Source organism: Hyla sarda, chromosome 7 (assembly GCF_029499605.1).
Source record: "Hyla sarda isolate aHylSar1 chromosome 7, aHylSar1.hap1, whole genome shotgun sequence".
NCBI lineage: Eukaryota > Metazoa > Chordata > Amphibia > Anura > Hylidae > Hyla > Hyla sarda.
The window spans coordinates 12,087,280-12,107,718 of NC_079195.1; the positions used below are offsets into that span (position 1 = coordinate 12,087,280).

Genomic DNA, 20,439 nt, shown 5'->3' on the forward strand with positions numbered 1-20,439 from the left:
GTCTGAATACGTCCGGGAGAATCTAAAAAAGGGCTTTATCCGTAAATCCTCCTCTCCTGCCGGAGCCGGATTTTTCTTTGTGTCCAAAAAAGATGGCTCCCTACGTCCTTGCATTGACTACCGCGGTCTTAATAAAATCACGGTTAAGAACCGCTACCCCTTACCCCTCATCTCTGAACTCTTTGATCGCCTCCAAGGTGCCCACATCTTTACTAAATTGGACTTAAGAGGCGCCTATAACCTCATCCGCATCAGAGAGGGGGATGAGTGGAAAACGGCATTTAACACCAGAGATGGACACTTTGAGTATCTGGTCATGCCCTTTGGCCTGTGCAACGCCCCTGCCGTCTTCCAAGACTTTGTTAATGAAATTTTTCGTGATCTGTTATACTCCTGTGTTGTTGTATATCTGGACGATATCCTAATTTTTTCTGCCAATCTAGAAGAACACCGCCAGCATGTCCGTATGGTTCTTCAGAGACTTCGTGACAATCAACTCTATGCCAAAATTGAGAAATGTCTGTTTGAATGCCAATCTCTTCCTTTTCTAGGATATTTGGTCTCTGGCCAGGGACTACAGATGGATCCAGACAAACTCTCTGCCGTCTTAGATTGGCCACGCCCCTCCGGACTCCGTGCTATCCAACGCTTTTTGGGGTTCGCCAATTATTACAGGCAATTTATTCCACATTTTTCTACCGTTGTGGCTCCTATCGTGGCTTTAACCAAAAAAAATGCTGATCCCAAGTCTTGGCCTCCTCAAGCAGAAGACGCCTTTAAACGACTCAAGTCTGCCTTTTCTTCGGCTCCCGTGCTCTCCAGACCTGACCCTTCCAAACCCTTCCTATTGGAGGTTGATGCCTCCTCAGTGGGAGCTGGAGCTGTTCTTCTACAAAAAAATTCTTCCGGGCATGCTGTCACTTGTGGTTTTTTCTCTAGGACCTTCTCTCCAGCGGAGAGGAACTACTCCATCGGGGATCGAGAGCTTCTAGCCATTAAATTAGCACTTGAGGAATGGAGGCATCTGCTGGAGGGATCAAGTTTTCCTGTTATTATCTACACCGACCACAAGAACCTCTCCTACCTCCAGTCTGCCCAACGGCTGAATCCTCGCCAGGCCCGGTGGTCTCTGTTCTTTGCCCGATTTAATTTTGAGATTCACTTTCGTCCTGCCGATAAGAACATTAGGGCCGATGCTCTCTCTCGTTCCTCGGATGCCTCAGAAGTTGAACTCTCTCCGCAACACATCATTCCACCTGACTGCCTGATCTCCACTTCTCCTGCCTCCATCAGGCAAACTCCTCCAGGAAAGACCTTTGTTTCTCCACGCCGACGCCTCGGAATCCTCAAATGGGGTCACTCCTCCCATCTCGCAGGTCATGCGGGCATCAAGAAATCTGTGCAACTCATCTCCCGCTTCTATTGGTGGCCGACTCTGGAGACGGATGTTGTGGACTTTGTGCGAGCCTGCACTATCTGTGCCCGGGATAAGACTCCTCGCCAGAAGCCCGCTGGTTTTCTTCATCCCCTGCCTGTCCCCGAACAGCCTTGGTCTCTGATTGGTATGGATTTTATTACTGATTTACCCCCTTCCCGTGGCAACACTGTTATTTGGGTGGTCGTTGATCGATTCTCCAAAATGGCACATTTCATCCCTCTTCCTGGTCTTCCTTCTGCGCCTCAGTTGGCTAAACAATTTTTTGAACACATTTTTCGTCTTCACGGGTTGCCTTCGCAGATTGTCTCGGATAGAGGCGTCCAATTCGTGTCTAAATTCTGGAGGGCTCTCTGTAAACAACTCAAGATTAAATTAAATTTTTCTTCTGCATATCATCCCCAGTCCAATGGACAAGTAGAAAGAATTAACCAGATCTTGGGTGATTATTTGCGACATTTTGTTTCCTCCCGCCAGGATGACTGGGCAGATCTCCTTCCATGGGCCGAATTCTCGTATAACTTCAGGGTCTCTGAATCTTCCTCCAAATCCCCATTTTTCGTGGTGTACGGCCGTCACCCTCTTCCCCCCCTCCCTACCCCCTTGCCCTCTGGTCTGCCCGCTGTGGATGAAATTTCTCGTGACCTTTCCATCATATGGAGAGAGACCCAAAATTCTCTCTTACAGGCTTCATCACGCATGAAGAAGTTCGCGGATAAGAAAAGAAGAGCTCCTCCCGTTTTTTCCCCTGGAGACAAGGTATGGCTCTCCGCTAAATATGTCCGCTTCCGTGTCCCTAGCTACAAGTTGGGACCACGCTATCTTGGTCCTTTCAAAATTTTGTGTCAAATTAATCCTGTCTCTTATAAACTTCTTCTTCCTCCTTCTCTTCGTATCCCTAATGCCTTTCACGTCTCTCTTCTCAAACCACTCATCCTCAACCGTTTTTCTCCCAAATCTGTTCCTCCCACTCCTGTTTCCGGCTCCTCGGACATCTTCTCTGTCAAAGAGATCTTAGCTTCCAAAAAGGTCAGAGGGAAAACTTTTTTTTTAGTGGACTGGGAGGGTTGTGGTCCTGAAGAGAGATCCTGGGAACCTGAGGACAACATCCTAGACAAAAGTCTGCTCCTCAGGTTCTCAGGCTCTAAGAAGAGGGGGAGACCCAAGGGGGGGGGGTACTGTTACGCCGAGCGCTCCGGGTCCCCGCTCCTCCCCGGAGCGCTCGCTTCACTCTCCCCGCTGCAGCGCTCCGGTCAGATCCACTGACCCGGGGCGCTGCGATTCCGCTGCCAGCCGGGATGCGATTCGCGATGCGGGTAGCGCCCGCTCGCGATGCGCACCCCGGCTCCCGTACCTGACTCGCTCTCCCTCGGTCCTGTCCCGGCGCGCGCGGCCCCGCTCCCTAGGGCGCGCGCGCGCCGGGTCTTTGCGATTTAAAGGGCCACTGCGCCGCTGATTGGCGCAGTGATTCCTATTAGTGTCTTCACCTGTGCACTTCCCTATATCACCTCACTTCCCCTGCACTTCCTTGCCGGATCTTGTTGCCATTGTGCCAGTGAAAGCGTTCCTTGTGTGTTCCTAGCCTGTGTTCCAGACCTCCTGCCGTTGCCCCTGACTACGATCCTTGCTGCCTGCCCCGACCTTCTGCTACGTCCGACCTTGCTTCTGTCTACTCCCTTGTACCGCGCCTATCTTCAGCAGCCAGAGAGGTTGAGCCGTTGCTAGTGGATACGACCTGGTCACTACCGCCGCAGCAAGACCATCCCGCTTTGCGGCGGGCTCTGGTGAAAACCAGTAGTGGCTTAGAACCGATCCACTAGCACGGTCCACGCCAATCCCTCTCTGGCACAGAGGATCCACTACCTGCCAGCCGGCATCGTGACATATATATTATATTATACAGGAGGTGACATCACTGCTCCCCAGATATATATTATATTATACAGAAGGTGACATCACTGCTCTCCAGATATATATTATATTATACAGGAGGTGACATCACCGCTCTCCAGATATATATTATATTATACAGGAGGTGACATCACTGCTCTCCAGATATATATTATATAGGAGGTGACATCACTGATCTCCAGATATATATTATATTATACAGGAGGTGACATCACCGCTCTCCAGATATATATTATATTATACAGGAGGTGACATCACTGCTCTCCAGATATATATTATATTATACAGGAGGTGACATCACCGCTCTCCAGATATATATTATATTATACAGGAGGTGACATCACTGCTCTCCAGATATATATTATATTATACAGGAGGTGACATCACTGCTCTCCAGATATATATTATATTATACAGGAGGTGACATCACCGCTCTCCAGATATATATTATATTATACAGGAGGTGACATCACCGCTCTCCAGATATATATTATATTATACAGGAGGTGACATCACTGCTCTCCAGATATATATTATATTATATAGGAGGTGACATCACCGCTCTCCAGATATATATTATATTATACAGGAGGTGACATCACTGCTCTCCAGATATATATTATATTATACAGGAGGTGACATCACTGCTCTCCAGATATATATTATATTATACAGGAGGTGACATCACTGCTCTCCAGATATATATTATATTATACAGGAGGTGACATCACTGCTCTCCAGATATATATTATATTATACAGGAGGTGACATCACTGCTCTCCAGATATATATTATATTATACAGGAGGTGACATCACTGCTCTCCAGATATATATTATATTATACAGGAGGTGACATCACTGCTCTCCAGATATATATTATATAGGAGGTGACATCACTGATCTCCATATATATATTATATTATACAGGAGGTGACATCACCGCTCTCCAGATATATATTATATTATACAGGAGGTGACATCACTGCTCTCCAGATATATATTATATTATACAGGAGGTGACATCACCGCTCTCCAGATATATATTATATTATACAGGAGGTGACATCACCGCTTTCCAGATATATATTATATTATACAGGAGGTGACATCACTGCTCTCCAGATATATATTATATTATACAGGAGGTGACATCACTGCTCTCCAGATATATATTATATTATACAGGAGGTGACATCACTGCTCTCCAGATATATATTATATTATACAGGAGGTGACATCACTGCTCTCCAGATATATATTATATTATACAGGAGGTGACATCACTGATCTCCAGATATATATTATATTATACAGGAGGTGACATCACTGCTCTCCAGATATATATTATATTATATAGGAGGTGACATCACCGCTCTCCAGATATATATTATATTATACAGGAGGTGACATCACTGCTCTCCAGATATATATTATATTATACAGGAGGTGACATCACTGCTCTCCAGATATATATTATATTATACAGGAGGTGACATCACTGCTCTCCAGATATATATTATATAGGAGGTGACATCACTGATCTCCAGATATATATTATATTATACAGGAGGTGATATCACTGCTCTCCAGATATATATTATATTATACAGGAGGTGACATCACCGCTCTCCAGATATATATTATATTATACAGGAGGTGACATCACTGCTCTCCAGATATATATTATATTATACAGGAGGTGACATCACTGCTCTCCAGATATATATTATATTATACAGGAGGTGACATCACTGCTCTCCAGATATATATTATATTATACAGGAGGTGACATCACCGCTCTCCAGATATATATTATATTATACAGGAGGTGACATCACTGCTCTCCAGATATATATTATATTATACAGGAGGTGACATCACTGCTCTCCAGATATATATTATATTATACAGGAGGTGACATCACCGCTCTCCAGATATATATTATATTATACAGGAGATGACATCACTGATCTCCAGATATATATTATATTATACAGGAGGTGACATCACTGCTCTCCAGATATATATTTTATATTATACAGGAGGTGACGTCACCGCTCTTCTTTATGCAGCACATAATGGCGGTATTGCGCTGTATACGACGTGCGGCTCTATACGTCCCGCGGTTGAGGACGCAGATAATCAGCCGCTCTTTATGACAATCTCCCTTCCTGCTGAGAATCATTGTATCCGGAGAATAATTCCGCGTTCTGTGATTCCACCGCTCCGTCTGACATCCCTTTTGGCGCGGCTCGCTGTATCAGTTCCCCGCCGTGCGCCTCCTCATTAGGCTCCGTATATTATTTATGGGATAATTTTGTTTCTAAATTCTTAATAAACCTTAAATTCAAATCTTTTCTTCTAAAGTCACGAAATACAAGGACTCGCGAAAACGAGACAAAACAGTTCACAGAAATCACCGACACAAAAGACGCGCCACCCAGAGAGAACATCGGCTTCTTAAAGGGACAGCGTCACCGGGAAAATCTTTCATAGACGCCAGTGTCTGAATAAGGCCCTACCAAACCCGACACAGAAATTCGCTGTTTTCCTGATCATAAAGTCCTGTGGCGGCGGCAGCAGCCATATTCCCGTCGTTGCGGTGACATTGCAGAGACCTCTGCGGATCGACATTTTAATAGAAAACATAAAAGGATCCTTGACAGAACAATGAAAGTGTGACAGCGAGCGCGGCCGCACAATTCCCAGGGATTTATAGTGTTCCTGTGCCACAAGCTGTAATGTTTTCTTCATTCTTTGTTTTGTCTTTATGTGTATTTCTGGGAAAGCTGGGTGGCATTTAATATGGAAACACTATCAAATGGCTCAGCTTTCTCTGGCTCCTGAATGACATATGTGTAGTTATGTAGAGTCATATTATTTTATTACATAAAGCAGATTTAACACCTGGAAAAGCTTGGTGGATTTTGGTATTGCAGCTCTATAAGGAGTCATATTGATTGTCACCCAGCTTTCTCTGACTCCAGAATGACACTTAGCTGAGAAATTGATTGTTATGGCAATGTAGGACAAGTCTTTGCATATGTAAGCAGAATTTATGCCTGTAAAAGCTGGGTTGCATTCTCTATATAAGCTATACTGGCAGCCATACTGATTGTCACACAGCTTTCCCTGACTCGGAATGACACATGGTTAGTTATACATTGCAATAGGAACATAGAACACTGCATGGAATAATTGCAGACTTGGCATCTGAAAAAGTTGCATTCCCTATTGAAGCTATATCAGTAGCCATAATGAGTGTCTTATTTTTCTATAGAAATGCATAACGTGTCACCCAGAAAAGCTGGGTGACAATCAATATGGCTCTTTATAGAGATATGGTACTTAAATATACTCTGTCAACTAATACAACTCTGTCATTGCTGAAACAGGGAAAGCTGGGATACACTATGGCTCAGCTTTTCAGGTGTCAAGTCTGCAATGATCTATTCTACGTTCCTATTGCAATGCATTCCTAACCATGTGTCATTCTGGAGTCAGGGAAAGCTGGGTGAAAATGAATATGTTTTGGAAATAGCTTAAATAAGAAATGCAATCTAGTGTTCCCAGGTACCATGTCTGCTTAAATATACATAACCATAAGATGCCATAACAATACATATCTAGCTAAGTGTCATTCTGGAGTCAGAAAAAGCTGGGTGACTATCAATATGACTCATTATATCATAGCTTCAATACTGAAATCCACCTCAGGTGTCATGTCTGATAACTTATAATACAACGATTTCCCAACTTCTGAGAACAATACGTAACTACCCATGTGTCATTCAGGAGCCAGGGAAAGCTGGGTGACCATAAGTATGATTGTTACATGACCTGGCAATAGGAACGCAGGACATTTCTTTGTATAATTAAGCATGTGGAAAAACTGTGTTGCATTTTCTATTGAAGTTGTACAGCCAGTCATGTCAACCAGCTTTCCTTCACTCCTGAATGGCACATGGATAGTTATATATTCTTATAGGAACTTTGGATATGTCCTCATATAAGTAAGCAGACTTGGAACTTAGAAAAGCTGGGTGGCAGTCACTACTGAATGGTAGCCATGTTGATTGTCACCCAGCTTTCCCTAACTTCTAAATGTAAAATGCCCGATGATGCACCTAAATGGAAATTCTCACAATGCCAGCCATGAATTGTAACCCAGCTTTTCCAGACTCAAGATAGGCAAACATTCTAAGTTCCACACAAATGGTGGAATATTTTGCGCCCACTTTGGGAAATTAAGACCGTGAAATACTCCGCTCTCGCTGCATCTCACTTCGGGACTGTTTCCCAACATCCAGACGGACGGCTCAGCCGCCGCCTGCCCTGCCCGCCACATAAAGACGATTTCCGGAATAATCCTGTTGATTGGTCTCTGTCACAGTGTGAGGCTGTAGATAATGGCGTCCATTTGCTGCGGTTGTAAATTGCGTGTTACGACTTTCACTGGCGACCATCCCCTGCCGACCGCAAACCATCATCTGCTCTTCACTCAAAGTCAAATATCGGCGGCCAAAACCGCGCCAGAGCAGATTAGGACGACAGATGAGAACGATGGCGGAAGAGCCTGAGCCGCGGTTTTATTGGTTTGGGGGTGGGGGTGGAGGGGAGGGGGGGGGGTTAGTAAGGATCGGAGTCAACAATGCAATATAAAAGAAGAATGTTCCTTTATGAAACAGAGCGGTGGACATGGCGGGGGCCCTAGTGACCTGAGGTCCTCAATGGGGCCCCCAGCCTCCCCTTATAGGACTATTCACTGCAGCAATAGGAACACACCGATCTGGCTCCTGTATATAAATAGATGCACTTGGGCTGGTAAAAAGGCTTTTAGGCAGAAGAGGGGAAATAATACGGGTGCGAGGCACTCAACATGTCTACAGAAGAGACCCGCAGCGACCGAGAGGACAGAGAATAATGAGTGTCATATTGTTAGATAAAGGTTCAATCTGATGAGACCCAGAAATACGTCAGTAGGGCTGGAGAGGACCGGAACACAAATTTACCTGTCATCAGAACGCAGCATGATAAAGGAGGTAGAGGGGTCTGGGAGAGGACAGAGGGGTCTGAGGAGAGGACAGAGGGGTCTGGAGGAGGACAGAGGGGTCTGGAGGAGGACAGAGGGGTGTCAGGAAGGACAAAGTGGTGTCAGGAAGGACAGAGGGGTCTGGGGGAGGACAGAGGGGTGAGAGGAAGGACAAAGGGGTGTCAGGAAGGACAGAGGGGTCTGAGGGGAGGACAGAGGGGTGTCAGGAAGGACAGAGGGGTCTGAGGGGAGGACAGAGGGGTCTGGAGGAGGACAGAGGGGTGTTAGGAAGGACAAAGGGGTGTCAGGAAGGACAGAGGGGTCTGGGGGAGGACAGAGGGGTCTGGAGGAGGACAGAGGGGTGTCAGGAAGGACAAAGGGGTGTCAGGAAGGACAGAGGGGTCTGAGGGGAGGACAGAGGGGTGTCAGGAAGGACAGAGGGGTCTGAGGGGAGGACAGAGGGGTCTGGAGGAGGACAGAGGGGTGTTAGGAAGGACAAAGGGGTTTCAGGAAGGACAGAGGGGTCTGGGGGAGGACAGAGGGGTCTGGGGGAGGACAGAGGGGTCTGAGGGGAGGACAGAGGGGTCTGGAGGAGGACAGAGGGGTGTTAGGAAGGACAAAGGGGTGTCAGTATGGACAGAGGGGTCTGGGGGAGGACAGAGGGGTCTGGAGGAGGACAGAGGGGTGTCAGGAAGGACAAAGGGGTGTCAGGAAGGACAGAGGGGTCTGAGGGGAGGACAGAGGGGTGTCAGGAAGGACAGAGGGGTCTGAGGGGAGGACAGAGGGGTCTGGAGGAGGACAGAGGGGTGTTAGGAAGGACAAAGGGGTTTCAGGAAGGACAGAGGGGTCTGGGGGAGGACAGAGGGGTCTGGGGGAGGACAGAGGGGTGTTAGGAAGGACAAAGGGGTCTGGGGGAGGACAGAGGGGTGAGAGGAAGGACAGAAGGGTCTGGAGGAGGACAGAGGGGTGTCAGGAAGGACAAAGGGGTGTCAGGAAGGACAGAGGGGTCTGGAGGAGGACAGAGGGGTGTGAGGAAGGACAGAACGGTCTGGAGGAGGACAGAGGGGTGTCAGGAAAGACAGATGGGTCTGGGGTAGGACAGAGGGGTCTAGAGAAAGACAAAGGAGGACAAAAGGGTCTGGAGGAGGACAGAGGGTACTGAGGAGGATAGAGGGGTCTGGAGGAGGATAGAGGGGTCTGGAGGAGGATAGAGGGGTCTTGAGGAGGACAGAGGGGTCTGGAAGAGGATAGAGGGGTCTGGAGGAGGATAGAGGGGTCTTGAGGAGGACAGAGGGGTCTGGAGAAAGACAAAGGGGTCTGGGGGAGGACAGAGGGATCTGGGGGAGGATAGAAGGGTATGGAGGAGGACAGAAGGGTCTGGGGGAGGACAGAGGAGTCTCGGGAGCACAGAAGGGTCTGGAGGAGGATAGAGGGGTCTGGAGGAGGACAGAGGGATCTGGAGGAGGACAGAGGGATCTGGAGGAGAATAGAGGGGTCTGGTGGAGGACAGAGGGGTCTGGAGAAGGGGACAGAGGGGTCTGGAGGAGGGGACAGAGGGGTCTGGGGGAGGACAGAGGGGTCTGGGGGAGGACAGAGGGGTCTGGGGGAGGACAGAGGGGTCTGGGGAGGACAGAAGGGTCTGGAGGAGGACAGAGTGGTCTGGAGAAGGACAGAGGAGCCTGGAGAAGGTCAGAGGGGGCCTGGAGAAGGTCAGAGGGGGTCTGGAGAAGGTCAGAGGGTACTGGAAGAGGACAGAGGGGTCTGGAGAGGACAAAGGGGTCTGGAGTGGATAGAGGGGTCTGATGAAGGACAGAGGAGTGTGGAGGAGGACAGAGGGGTCTGGAGGAGGACAGAGGAGTCTGGAGGAGGACAGAGGGTTCTGGAGGAGGACAGAGGGATCTGGGGGAGGTCAGAGGGGTGTCAGGAAGGACAGAGGAGTCTGGTGGAGGACAGAGAGGTCTGGAGGAGGACAGAGGAGTCTGGAGGAGGACAGAGGAGTCTGGAGGAGGACAGAGGGATCTGGGGGAGGTCAGAGGGGTGTCAGGAAGGACAGAGGAGTCTGGTGGAGGACAGAGAGGTCTGGAGGAGGACAGAGGAGTCTGGAGGAGGACAGAGGAGTCTGGGGAAGGACAGAGGGGTCTGGGGGAGAACTGAGAGGTCTGGGGGAGGACAAAGGGGTGTCAGGAAGGACAGAGGGGTCTGGGGGAGGGGACAGAGAGCTCTGAAAGAGGACAGAGAAGTCTGGAGGAGACCTGTACAATGCCGTAGGATCAGTGTGGGGTGTTTTGTGGGTTTCTTACCTGTACTGTGCTGTAGGATCAGTGTGGGGTGTTTTGTGGGTTTCTTTAGTGTACTGTGCTGTAGGATCAGTGTGGGGTGTTTTGTGGGTTTCTTACCTGTGCTGTAGGATCAGTGTGGGGTGTTTTGTGGGTTTCTTACCTGTACTGTGCTGTAGGATCAGTGTGGGGTGTTTTGTGGGTTTCTTTAGTGTACTATGCTGTAGGATCAGTGTGAGGTGTTTTGTGGGTTTCTTACCTGTACTGTGCTGTAGGATCAGTGTGGGGGTGTTTTGTGGGTTTCTTACCTGTACTATGCTGTAGGATCAGTGTGGGGTGTTTTGTGGGTTTCTTTAGTGTACTGTGCTGTAGAATCAGTGTGGGGTGTTTTGTGGGTTTCTTACCTGTACTGTGCTGTAGGATCAGTGTGGGGTGTTTTGTGGGTTTCTTACCTGTACTATGCTGTAGGATCAGTGTGAGGTGTTTTGTGCGTTTCTTACCTGTACTGTGCTGTAGGATCAGTGTGGGGTGTTTTGTGGGTTTCTTACCTGTACTATGCTGTAGGATCAGTGTGGGGTGTTTTGTGAGTTTCTTACCTGTACTGTGCTGTAGGATCAGTGTGGGGTGTTTTGTGGGTTTCTCACCTGTATTGTGCTGTAGGATCAGTGTGGGGTGTTTTGTGGGTTTCTTACCTGTACTGTGCTGTAGGATCAGTGTGGGGTGTTTTGTGGGTTTCTTACCTGTACTGTGCTGTAGGATCAGTGTGGGGTGTTTTGTGGGTTTCTTACCTGTACTGTGCTGTAGGATCAGTTTGGGGTGTTTTGTGGGTTTCTTACCTGTACTGTGCTGTAGGATCAGTGTGGGGTGTTTTGTGGGTTTCTTACCTGTCCTGTGCTGTAGGATCAGTGTTGGGTGTTTTGTGGGTTTCTTACCTGTACTGTGCTGTAGGATCAGTGTTGGGTGTTTTGTGGGTTTCTTACCTGTTCTGTGCTGTGGGATCAGTGTGGGGTGTTTTGTGGGTTTCTTACCTGTACTGTGCTGTAGGATCAGTGTGGGGTGTTTTGTGGGTTTCTCACCTGTACTGTGCTGTAGGATCAGTGTGGGGTGTTTTGTGGGTTTCTCACCTGTACTGTGCTGTAGGATCAGTGTGGGGTGTTTTGTGGGTTTCTCACCTGTACTGTGCTGTAGGATCAGTGTTGGGTGTTTTGTGGGTTTCTTACTTGTACTGTGCTGTAGGATCAGTGTGGGGTGTTTTGTGGGTTTCTTTAGTGTACTGTGCTGTAGAATCAGTGTGGGGTGTTTTGTGGGTTTCTTACCTGTACTATGCTGTAGGATCAGTGTGGGGTGTTTTGTGGGTTTCTTACCTGTACTATGATGTAGGATCAGTGTGGGGTGTTTTGTGGGTTTCTCACCTGTTCTGTGCTGTAGGATCAGTGTGGGGTGTTTTGTGGGTTTCTTACCTGTCCTGTGCTGTAGGATCAGTGTGGGGTGTTTTGTGGGTTTCTCACCTGTATTGTGCTGTAGGATCAGTGTGGGGTGTTTTGTGGGTTTCTTACCTGTACTGTGCTGTAGGATCAGTGTGGGGTGTTTTGTGGGTTTCTTACCTGTACTGTGCTGTAGGATCAGTATGGGGTGTTTTGTGGGTTTCTTACCTGTACTGTGCTGTAGGATCAGTTTGGGGTATTTTGTGGGTTTCTTACCTGTACTGTGCTGTAGGATCAGTTTGGGGTGTTTTGTGGGTTTCTCACCTGTTCTGTGCTGTAGGATCAGTGTGGGGTGTTTTGTGGGTTTCTTACCTGTGCTGTGGGATCAGTGTGGGGTGTTTTGTGGGTTTCTTACTTGTACTGTGCTGTAGGAGCAGTGTGGGGTGTTTTGTGGGTTTCTCACCTGTACTGTGCTGTAGGATCAGTTTGGGGTGTTTTGTGGGTTTCTCACCTGTACTGTGCTGTAGGATCAGTGTGGGGTGTTTTGTGGGTTTCTCACCTGTACTATGCTGTAGGATCAGTGTGGGGTGTTTTGTGGGTTTCTTTCGTGTACTGTGCTGTAGGATCAGTTTGGGGTGTTTTGTGGGTTTCTTTAGTGTACTGTGCTGTGGGATCAGTGTGGGGTGTTTTGTGGGTTTCTTTCCTGTACTGTGCTGTAGGATCAGTGTGGGGTGTTTTGTGGGTTTCTTACCTGTACTGTGCTGTAGGATCAGTGTGGGGTGTTTTGTGGGTTTCTTACCTGTACTGTGCTGTAGGATCAGTGTGGGGTGTTTTGTGGGTTTCTCACCTGTGCTGTAGGATCAGTGTGGGGTGTTTTGTGGGTTTCGCACCTGTACTGTGCTGTAGGATCAGTGTGGGGTGTTTTGTGGGTTTCTTTCGTGTACTGTGCTGTAGGATCAGTTTGGGGTGTTTTGTGGGTTTCTTTAGTGTACTGTGCTGTTGGATCAGTGTGGGGTGTTTTGTGGGTTTCTTTCCTGTACTGTGCTGTAGGATCAGTGTGGGGTGTTTTGTGGGTTTCTTACCTGTACTGTGCTGTAGGATCAGTGTGGAGTGTTTTGTGGGTTTCTTACCTGTACTGTGCTGTAGGATCAGTGTGGGGTGTTTTGTGGGTTTCTTACCTGTACTGTGCTGTAGGATCAGTGTGGGGTGTTTTGTGGGTTTCTCACCTGTACTGTGCTGTAGGATCAGTGTGGGGTGTTTTGTGGGTTTCGCACCTGTGCTGTAGGATCAGTGTGGGGTGTTTTGTAGGTTTCTTACCTGTGCTGTAGGATCAGTGTAGGGTGTTTTGTGGGTTTCTTACCTGTACTGTGCTGTAGGATCAGTGTGGGGTGTTTTGTGGGTTTCTCACCTGTACTGTGCTGTAGGATCAGTGTGGGGTGTTTTGTGGGTTTCTCACCTGTACTGTGCTGTAGGATCAGTGTTGGGTGTTTTGTGGGTTTCTTACCTGTACTGTAGGATCAGTGTGGGGTGTTTTGTGGGTTTCACACCTGTACTGTGCTGTAGGATCAGTGTGGGGTGTTTTGTGGGTTTCTCACCTGTACTGTCTGCAGGATCAGTGTTGGGTGTTTTGTGGGTTTCTTACCTGTCCTGTGCTGTAGGATCAGTGTGGGGTGTTTTGTGGGTTTCTCACCTGTACTGTGCTGTAGGATCAGTGTTGGGTGTTTTGTGGGTTTCTTACCTGTACTGTAGGATCAGTGTGGGGTGTTTTGTGGGTTTCTCACCTGTACTGTGCTGTAGGATCAGTGTGGGGTGTTTTGTGGGTTTCTCACCTGTACTGTCTGCAGGATCAGTGTGGGGTGTTTTGTGGGTTTCTTACCTGTACTGTGCTGTAGGATCAGTGTGGGGTGTTTTGTGGGTTTCTTTCGTGTATTGTGCTGTGGGATCAGTGTGGGGTGTTTTGTGGGTTTCTTACCTGTACTATGCTGTAGGATCAGTGTGGGGTGTTTTGTGGGTTTCTTTCGTGTACTGTGCTGTAGGATCAGTGTGGGGTGTTTTGTGGGTTTCTTACCTGTACTGTGCTGTAGGATCAGTGTGGGGTGTTTTGTGGGTTTCTCACCTGTACTGTGCTGTAGGATCAGTGTGGGGTGTTTTGTGGGTTTCTTTCCTGTACTGTGCTGTAGGATCAGTGTGGGGTGTTTTGTGGGTTTCTTTCGTGTACTGTGCTGTAGGATCAGTGTTGGGTGTTTTGTGGGTTTCTTACCTGTACTGTGCTGTAGGATCAGTTTGGGGTGTTTTGTGGGTTTCTTTAGTGTACTGTGCTGTGGGATCAGTGTGGGGTGTTTTGTGGGTTTCTTTCCTGTACTGTGCTGTAGGATCAGTGTGGGGTGTTTTGTGGGTTTCTTACCTGTACTGTGCTGTAGGATCAGTGTGGGGTGTTTTGTGGGTTTCTTACCTGTACTGTGCTGTAGGATCAGTGTGGGGTGTTTTGTGGGTTTCTCACCTGTGCTGTAGGATCAGTGTGGGGTGTTTTGTGGGTTTCGCACCTGTACTGTGCTGTAGGATCAGTGTTGGGTGTTTTGTGGGTTTCTCACCTGTACTGTGCTGTAGGATCAGTGTTGGGTGTTTTGTGGGTTTCTTACTTGTACTGTGCTGTAGGATCAGTGTTGGGTGTTTTGTGGGTTTCTTACTTGTACTGTGCTGTAGGATCAGTGTGGGGTGTTTTGTGGGTTTCTTACCTGTACTGTGCTGTAGGAGGAGTGTGGGGTGTTTTGTGTGTTTCTCACCTGTGCTGTAGGATCAGTGTTGGGTGTTTTGTGGGTTTCTCACCTGTACTGTGCTGTAGGATCAGTGTTGGGTGTTTTGTGGGTTTCTTACTTGTACTGTGCTGTGGGATCAGTGTGGGGTGTTTTGTGAGTTTCTTACCTGTGCTGTAGGATCAGTGTGGGGTGTTTTGTGGGTTTCTTACCTGTACTGTGCTGTAGGATCAGTGTGGGGTGTTTTGTGGGTTTCTTAGCTATCCTATGCTGTGGGATCAGTGTGGGGTGTTTTGTGGGTTTCTCACCTGTCCTGTGCTGTAGGATCAGTGTGGGGTGTTTTGTGGGTTTCTCACCTGTACTGTCTGTAGGATCAGTGTGGGGTGTTTTGTGGGTTTCTCACCTGTCCTGTGCTGTAGGATCAGTGTGGGGTGTTTTGTGGGTTTCTTACCTGTACTGTGCTGTAGGATCAGTGTGGGGTGTTTTGTGGGTTTCTCACCTGTACTGTCTGTAGGATCAGTGTGGGGTGTTTTGTGGGGTTCTTACCTGTACTGTGCTGTAGGATCAGTGTGGGGTGTTTTGTGGGTTTCTTACCTGTCCTGTGCTGTAGGATCAGTGCGGGGTACTTTGTGGGTTTCTTACCTGTACTGTGCTGTAGGATCAGTGTGGGGTGTTTTGTAGGTTTCTTACCTGTCCTGTGCTGTAGGATCAGTGCGGGGTACTTTGTGGGTTTCTTACCTGTACTGTATACTTTTGCATCTCATCTAGTACGAAGTCCACTTCTTTGGGGGTGGTGAGGGAGGCGAGGCTGCCGCTCAGGTTGTGACAGTACACCCTGGCATTGTCGTAGCTGTCCCGGCTGGAGTTGATGCGCAGACAGGCGTCCCCTACATGGCTCCATCCTTCTCCACATAGATGAGCTGTGATAAGACAAGGAGTCAGCACCTCCGGCTCAGTGTATGGGCCACTCACAGGGTCACACAAGAGGGGGCACTCACCGGGCAGGGCCTGGCATTCCTGTTGCCGCTGATCCCACTGACAGTTCAGGTTGAGGGAGCAGCTTTTGCAGCTGGTCAGCTTGTTGCAGATCTGCTCGTTCCTCACATAACATTTCACGTAACTCTTCACAGACTGAAAACAGATGAATAGGAATACAACCGGTCACAATACAGAAAACTGCAGCCAATATATACAGAATATATAGAAAATATACACTAAATATATAGAAAATATACACAGAATATATCAAAAATATACACGGAATATGTATAGAATATATACAGAATAAATAGAGAATTTATAGAAAATGTACACAGAATATATAGAGAATATACACGGAATATGTATAGAATATATACGGAATAAATAGAGAATTTATAGAAAACGTACACAGAATATATAGGAAATATACACAGAATATATAAAGAATATATACAGAATATATAGAGAATATACATAGAATATATATATAGAGAGAGAATATATAGAAAATATACACAAAATATATAGAAAATATACACAGAATATGTATAGAATATATACAGAATAAATAGAGAATTTATAGAAAATGTACACAGAATATATAGAGAATATACACAGAATATATAAAGAATATATACAGAATAAATAGAGAATATATACAGAATACATATAGAATGTATACAGAATATACACAGAATATATATAGAATATATACAGAATATATAGAGAGAATATATAGAAAATATATAGAAAATATATAGAATATATAAAGAATATAGAGAGAATATATAGAAAATATACACAGAATATATAGAGAATATACACAGAATATCTATAGAATATATGCAAAAAATATAGAGAATATAAACAGAATATATAGAGAATACATAGAGACTATATGGAGAATATATAGATTATATATAGAATATATACAGAATATAGATAGAATATATATATATATATATACAGAATATATACAGAGTATATATAGAGAATAAATGCAGCCATTGAAGGGGAGATAAGTGGTGCCTGGCGTTTGTGGCAGGGATAGGATGTTTAGGTCACAGCGGATTGTCTACACTGCTACACTGTAACAAACTCTCCGCAGTGAGACTATTAGGCCCTCTGTCCTGACTAACGTCTATAATGGAACACATGACGCATCACATGACATCGGCAGCACCCTATTGACCTCAAAGACCTCTAATTGGATCGGTCCCATTCTGTCGGGTTATTTATCACTTTGATGGTAGAAAGAGCGCTGCATGTATCTCTATTTAAATGTGGGATGGAGCACATTACAACTTGGTATTCTCTGTATATAAGGCTGGGCCCACATTGCGTTTTTGTTTCATTTTAATGTACAGTATATGTTTTATACACTTGAAAATGAGAAAAAAAGTTAAAGAAGCACTCCAGGATTTTTTCTATGCTTCTATAGTACAGCATAATCTATTATTAGAAAATAATGTAGAGGTTCTTGTGTATGCCTGTGCTCACCTGTTTTAGCTGATGTGGCAGGTATGGCGTTTTCAACTATACTGATTGAATGTCGTCACTGAGATGACTTCTTAATACTGCCTACATTTCCACTGAATCCTCTGGCTTTGCACAGAGAGGGGGTGGAGTCTGATCACTGCACCTGGTCATCTAATTAGGCTGCTGTTGCTGGAGGTCACCAAGGTGAACTGATTAGACTCATAAGTGGGTTGAAGTCAGTTCACAGATTTTTTTCCTTTTCTTACTTTGTGTGTTTTTGCATTTAAATTGCCATAAGGAGAAAGTGATTTGACCTATAATGACAATTGAGGTGTTTTATGTAGATCTGAAATCTTTAGGTTGTGTTCAGGATTAGAATTTTTACAGCATTTTTCCCACATTTAAACTGCAGTTTTGCAGTGCCACATGCCACAATTGTTCTGAGCTACGATTTTTCAATATCGCTGTAAAAATTACACTATTTTACTGTAATTTGCACAAATGTGGCACCATTTTTCCACAGCACAATTTTGCATAAATCAAAGCAAAAACTGAAAAACACAGCAAAAAAATGCAATGTGTGAACACAGCATAGCGATAGCAGCAGCAGTATACTATAAATCCTGATCCTATAGAGATAGCAGCAGTATACAGACAGAGCTGGAGGGGAAGTGTATAACTATTATATATCCTGATCCCATAGAGATAGCAGCAGTATATAGATAGAGCTGGAGGGAAAGGTGTATAATTACTATATATATCCTGATCCCATAGAGATAGAACTGGAGGGGAGATGTATAACTACTATATATCCTGATCCCATAGAGATAGCAGCAGCAGTTTACAGATAGAGCTGGAGGAGAGGTGTATAACTACTATATATCCTGATCCCATAGAGACAGCAGCAGCAGTATACAGATAGAGCTAGAAGGGAGGTGTATAACTACTATATATTCTGATTCCATAGAGATAGCAGCAGTATACAGATAAAGCTGAGGGGAGGGGTATAACTACTATATATACTGATCCCATAGAGATCGGAGCAGCAGTATACAGATAGAGCTGGAGGGGAAGGTGTATAACTACTATATATCCTGATCCCATAGAGATAGCAGCAGTATACAGATAGGGCTGGAGGGGAAGGTGTATAACTACTATATATCCTGATCCCATAGAGATAGCAGCAGTATACAGATAGGGCTGGAGGGGAAGGTGTATAACTACTATATATCCTGATCCCATAGAGATAGCAGCAGTATACAAATAGAGCTGGAGGGGAGGTGTATAACTACTAGATATCCTGATCCCATAGAGATAGCAGCAGTATACAGATAGGGCTGGAGGGGAAGGTGTATAACTACTATATATCCTGATCCCATAGAGATAGCAGCAGTATACAAATAGAGCTGGAGGGGAGGTGTATAACTACTATATATCCTGATCCCATAGAGATAGCAGCAGTATACAAATAGAGCTGGAGGGGAAGTGTATAACTACTATATATCCTGATCCCATAGAGATAGCAGCAGCAGTATACAGATAGTGCTAGAAGGGAGGTGTATAAGTACTATATATTCTGATCTGATTCTGATGGGGACCCCCATATCAGCAACATTTAACCTACAGTAATCCGGGTATACGTGGGGGCCACATAGACTAAAGAGGGATATGGTAAAGTTAAAAACCCCAAATAATTCTCCCCGGTGGGCACGTCCTCACCATGCTGCAGTTGCTGCTCAGGGACATGCACTTCTTGTCGTCGCACCACTGGCAGCCGTTGGTGTTGGCGGTGCAGCTGGCGCAGTCCGTATTCTTGTAGCACCGGTCGTCTGCTGGCGCTGTGGGGGGGTAGAAGATAGGACATGTTATCTCACAATGTCACAGCCCCTCATAACACGCACACGAGCAACCAACAAAACAGTGAGCGCAGCTCTGGAGGTAAAAAGACACGAAGAAGCCCAGGATCAATGCAAAGTTTATGTGGAGAACTACAAGTGCCAGGCATACCGGATTTGTTGGGGCAATGAGCACGGAACAGGCTGCTGCTGGCGTGCGCGGTCTCCAAAGACACACAGTGGCCCTGGTCCCACAGACAGCTGATGCCCTGCACGGCGTTGGTGCACTGCTCCTGGGTAAGAAACGCCTCGCAACTTGGAGGTTTGTACACCAAGATGTCGTTCAGAAGAACGCTGGAGAATCCGCCAAATACATACATGGACCTAATGGGTGAAAAAAAAAAAAAAAACAACCGCAATTACAAAATTAAGTGAACATGGATCGCATTACTTTGTATTAGTATATCAATGGCAGAAAGCAAAAAAAAAATTACAAAGTTTTATTTTATAAAAGGATTCTTTACAGTAAAAGAAGTAAACTATAAAAAAAAAGTGCATTATGAAATATATAAGAAAAAAATGTAATTTCTTCCTTAAAAAACAAAGAAAGAAGTCTTTACAGTAAGGGCAGTAAACTATATAAATTAAAGTGCATTACCAAGTCAATCAGTAAAAGTTGTACATCCCTCAATAAAAACAGAAGAAAAAAAGAAAAAGAAAGGACCTTACAGTAAAAACATGTTTTATATAAAGAAAGGATTCTTTAAACTAAGAGCAGTGAACTACAAAAATGACATAGGCACTGTATAAATATATAAGAAAAAGTTGTACATTCCTTTACTTTACAGTAAAAACTCAATTTTTTTTTACTGTTACAGAAAGGAATCCTATGTCTAAAGGTTCTGTATTACCGTAACAATGGTTTGGAGGTTAAAGATCACCTAGAAATCTGCCAAACTGCTTCTTTACTGTAAGAGCAGTAAACTTTGCATAATACTATACAAAATGTAAACATTCAAATACTGATTAAAACATTAAACATAATTGATACAAAGATATTTTCATTGTAGGGAAGGATTCTTTTAATTAAAGGTGGACTATGCATACTATTTCCTGTCTTTTTCTGGATCATTTTGGAGGTCAAAAGGCTGACCTTTTAAAAGTAGCATGGAAGTTATGTGTGGCTGGAATATAAATGTTATTTGTTGAAGGATTCTTTACTGTAAGAGGGGTAACCTATAGAAATTACATTTTGTATACAGACCAGGGAAAGGTTATGACATAGAGTATTATCCCTGCACTAAATACAGAC

General features: G+C 45.5%; 1 protein-coding gene across 2 annotated transcripts in view; it reads right to left on the reverse strand.

The window, feature by feature from the left end:
* ATRNL1 (attractin like 1) overlaps positions 1 to 20,439 on the reverse strand; it is a 638,934-nt gene that overhangs the window by 450,889 nt on the left and 167,606 nt on the right. For both annotated transcript variants that reach the window (XM_056531006.1, XM_056531007.1), the window contains exons 12-15: positions 19,300 to 19,511; positions 19,012 to 19,130; positions 15,831 to 15,963; positions 15,571 to 15,752 (exon numbers count right to left, since the gene is read on the reverse strand). In XM_056531006.1, the coding sequence (XP_056386981.1) occupies positions 15,571 to 15,752; positions 15,831 to 15,963; positions 19,012 to 19,130; positions 19,300 to 19,511 (646 nt within the window). The remainder of the gene's footprint in view (positions 1 to 15,570; positions 15,753 to 15,830; positions 15,964 to 19,011; positions 19,131 to 19,299; positions 19,512 to 20,439) is intronic.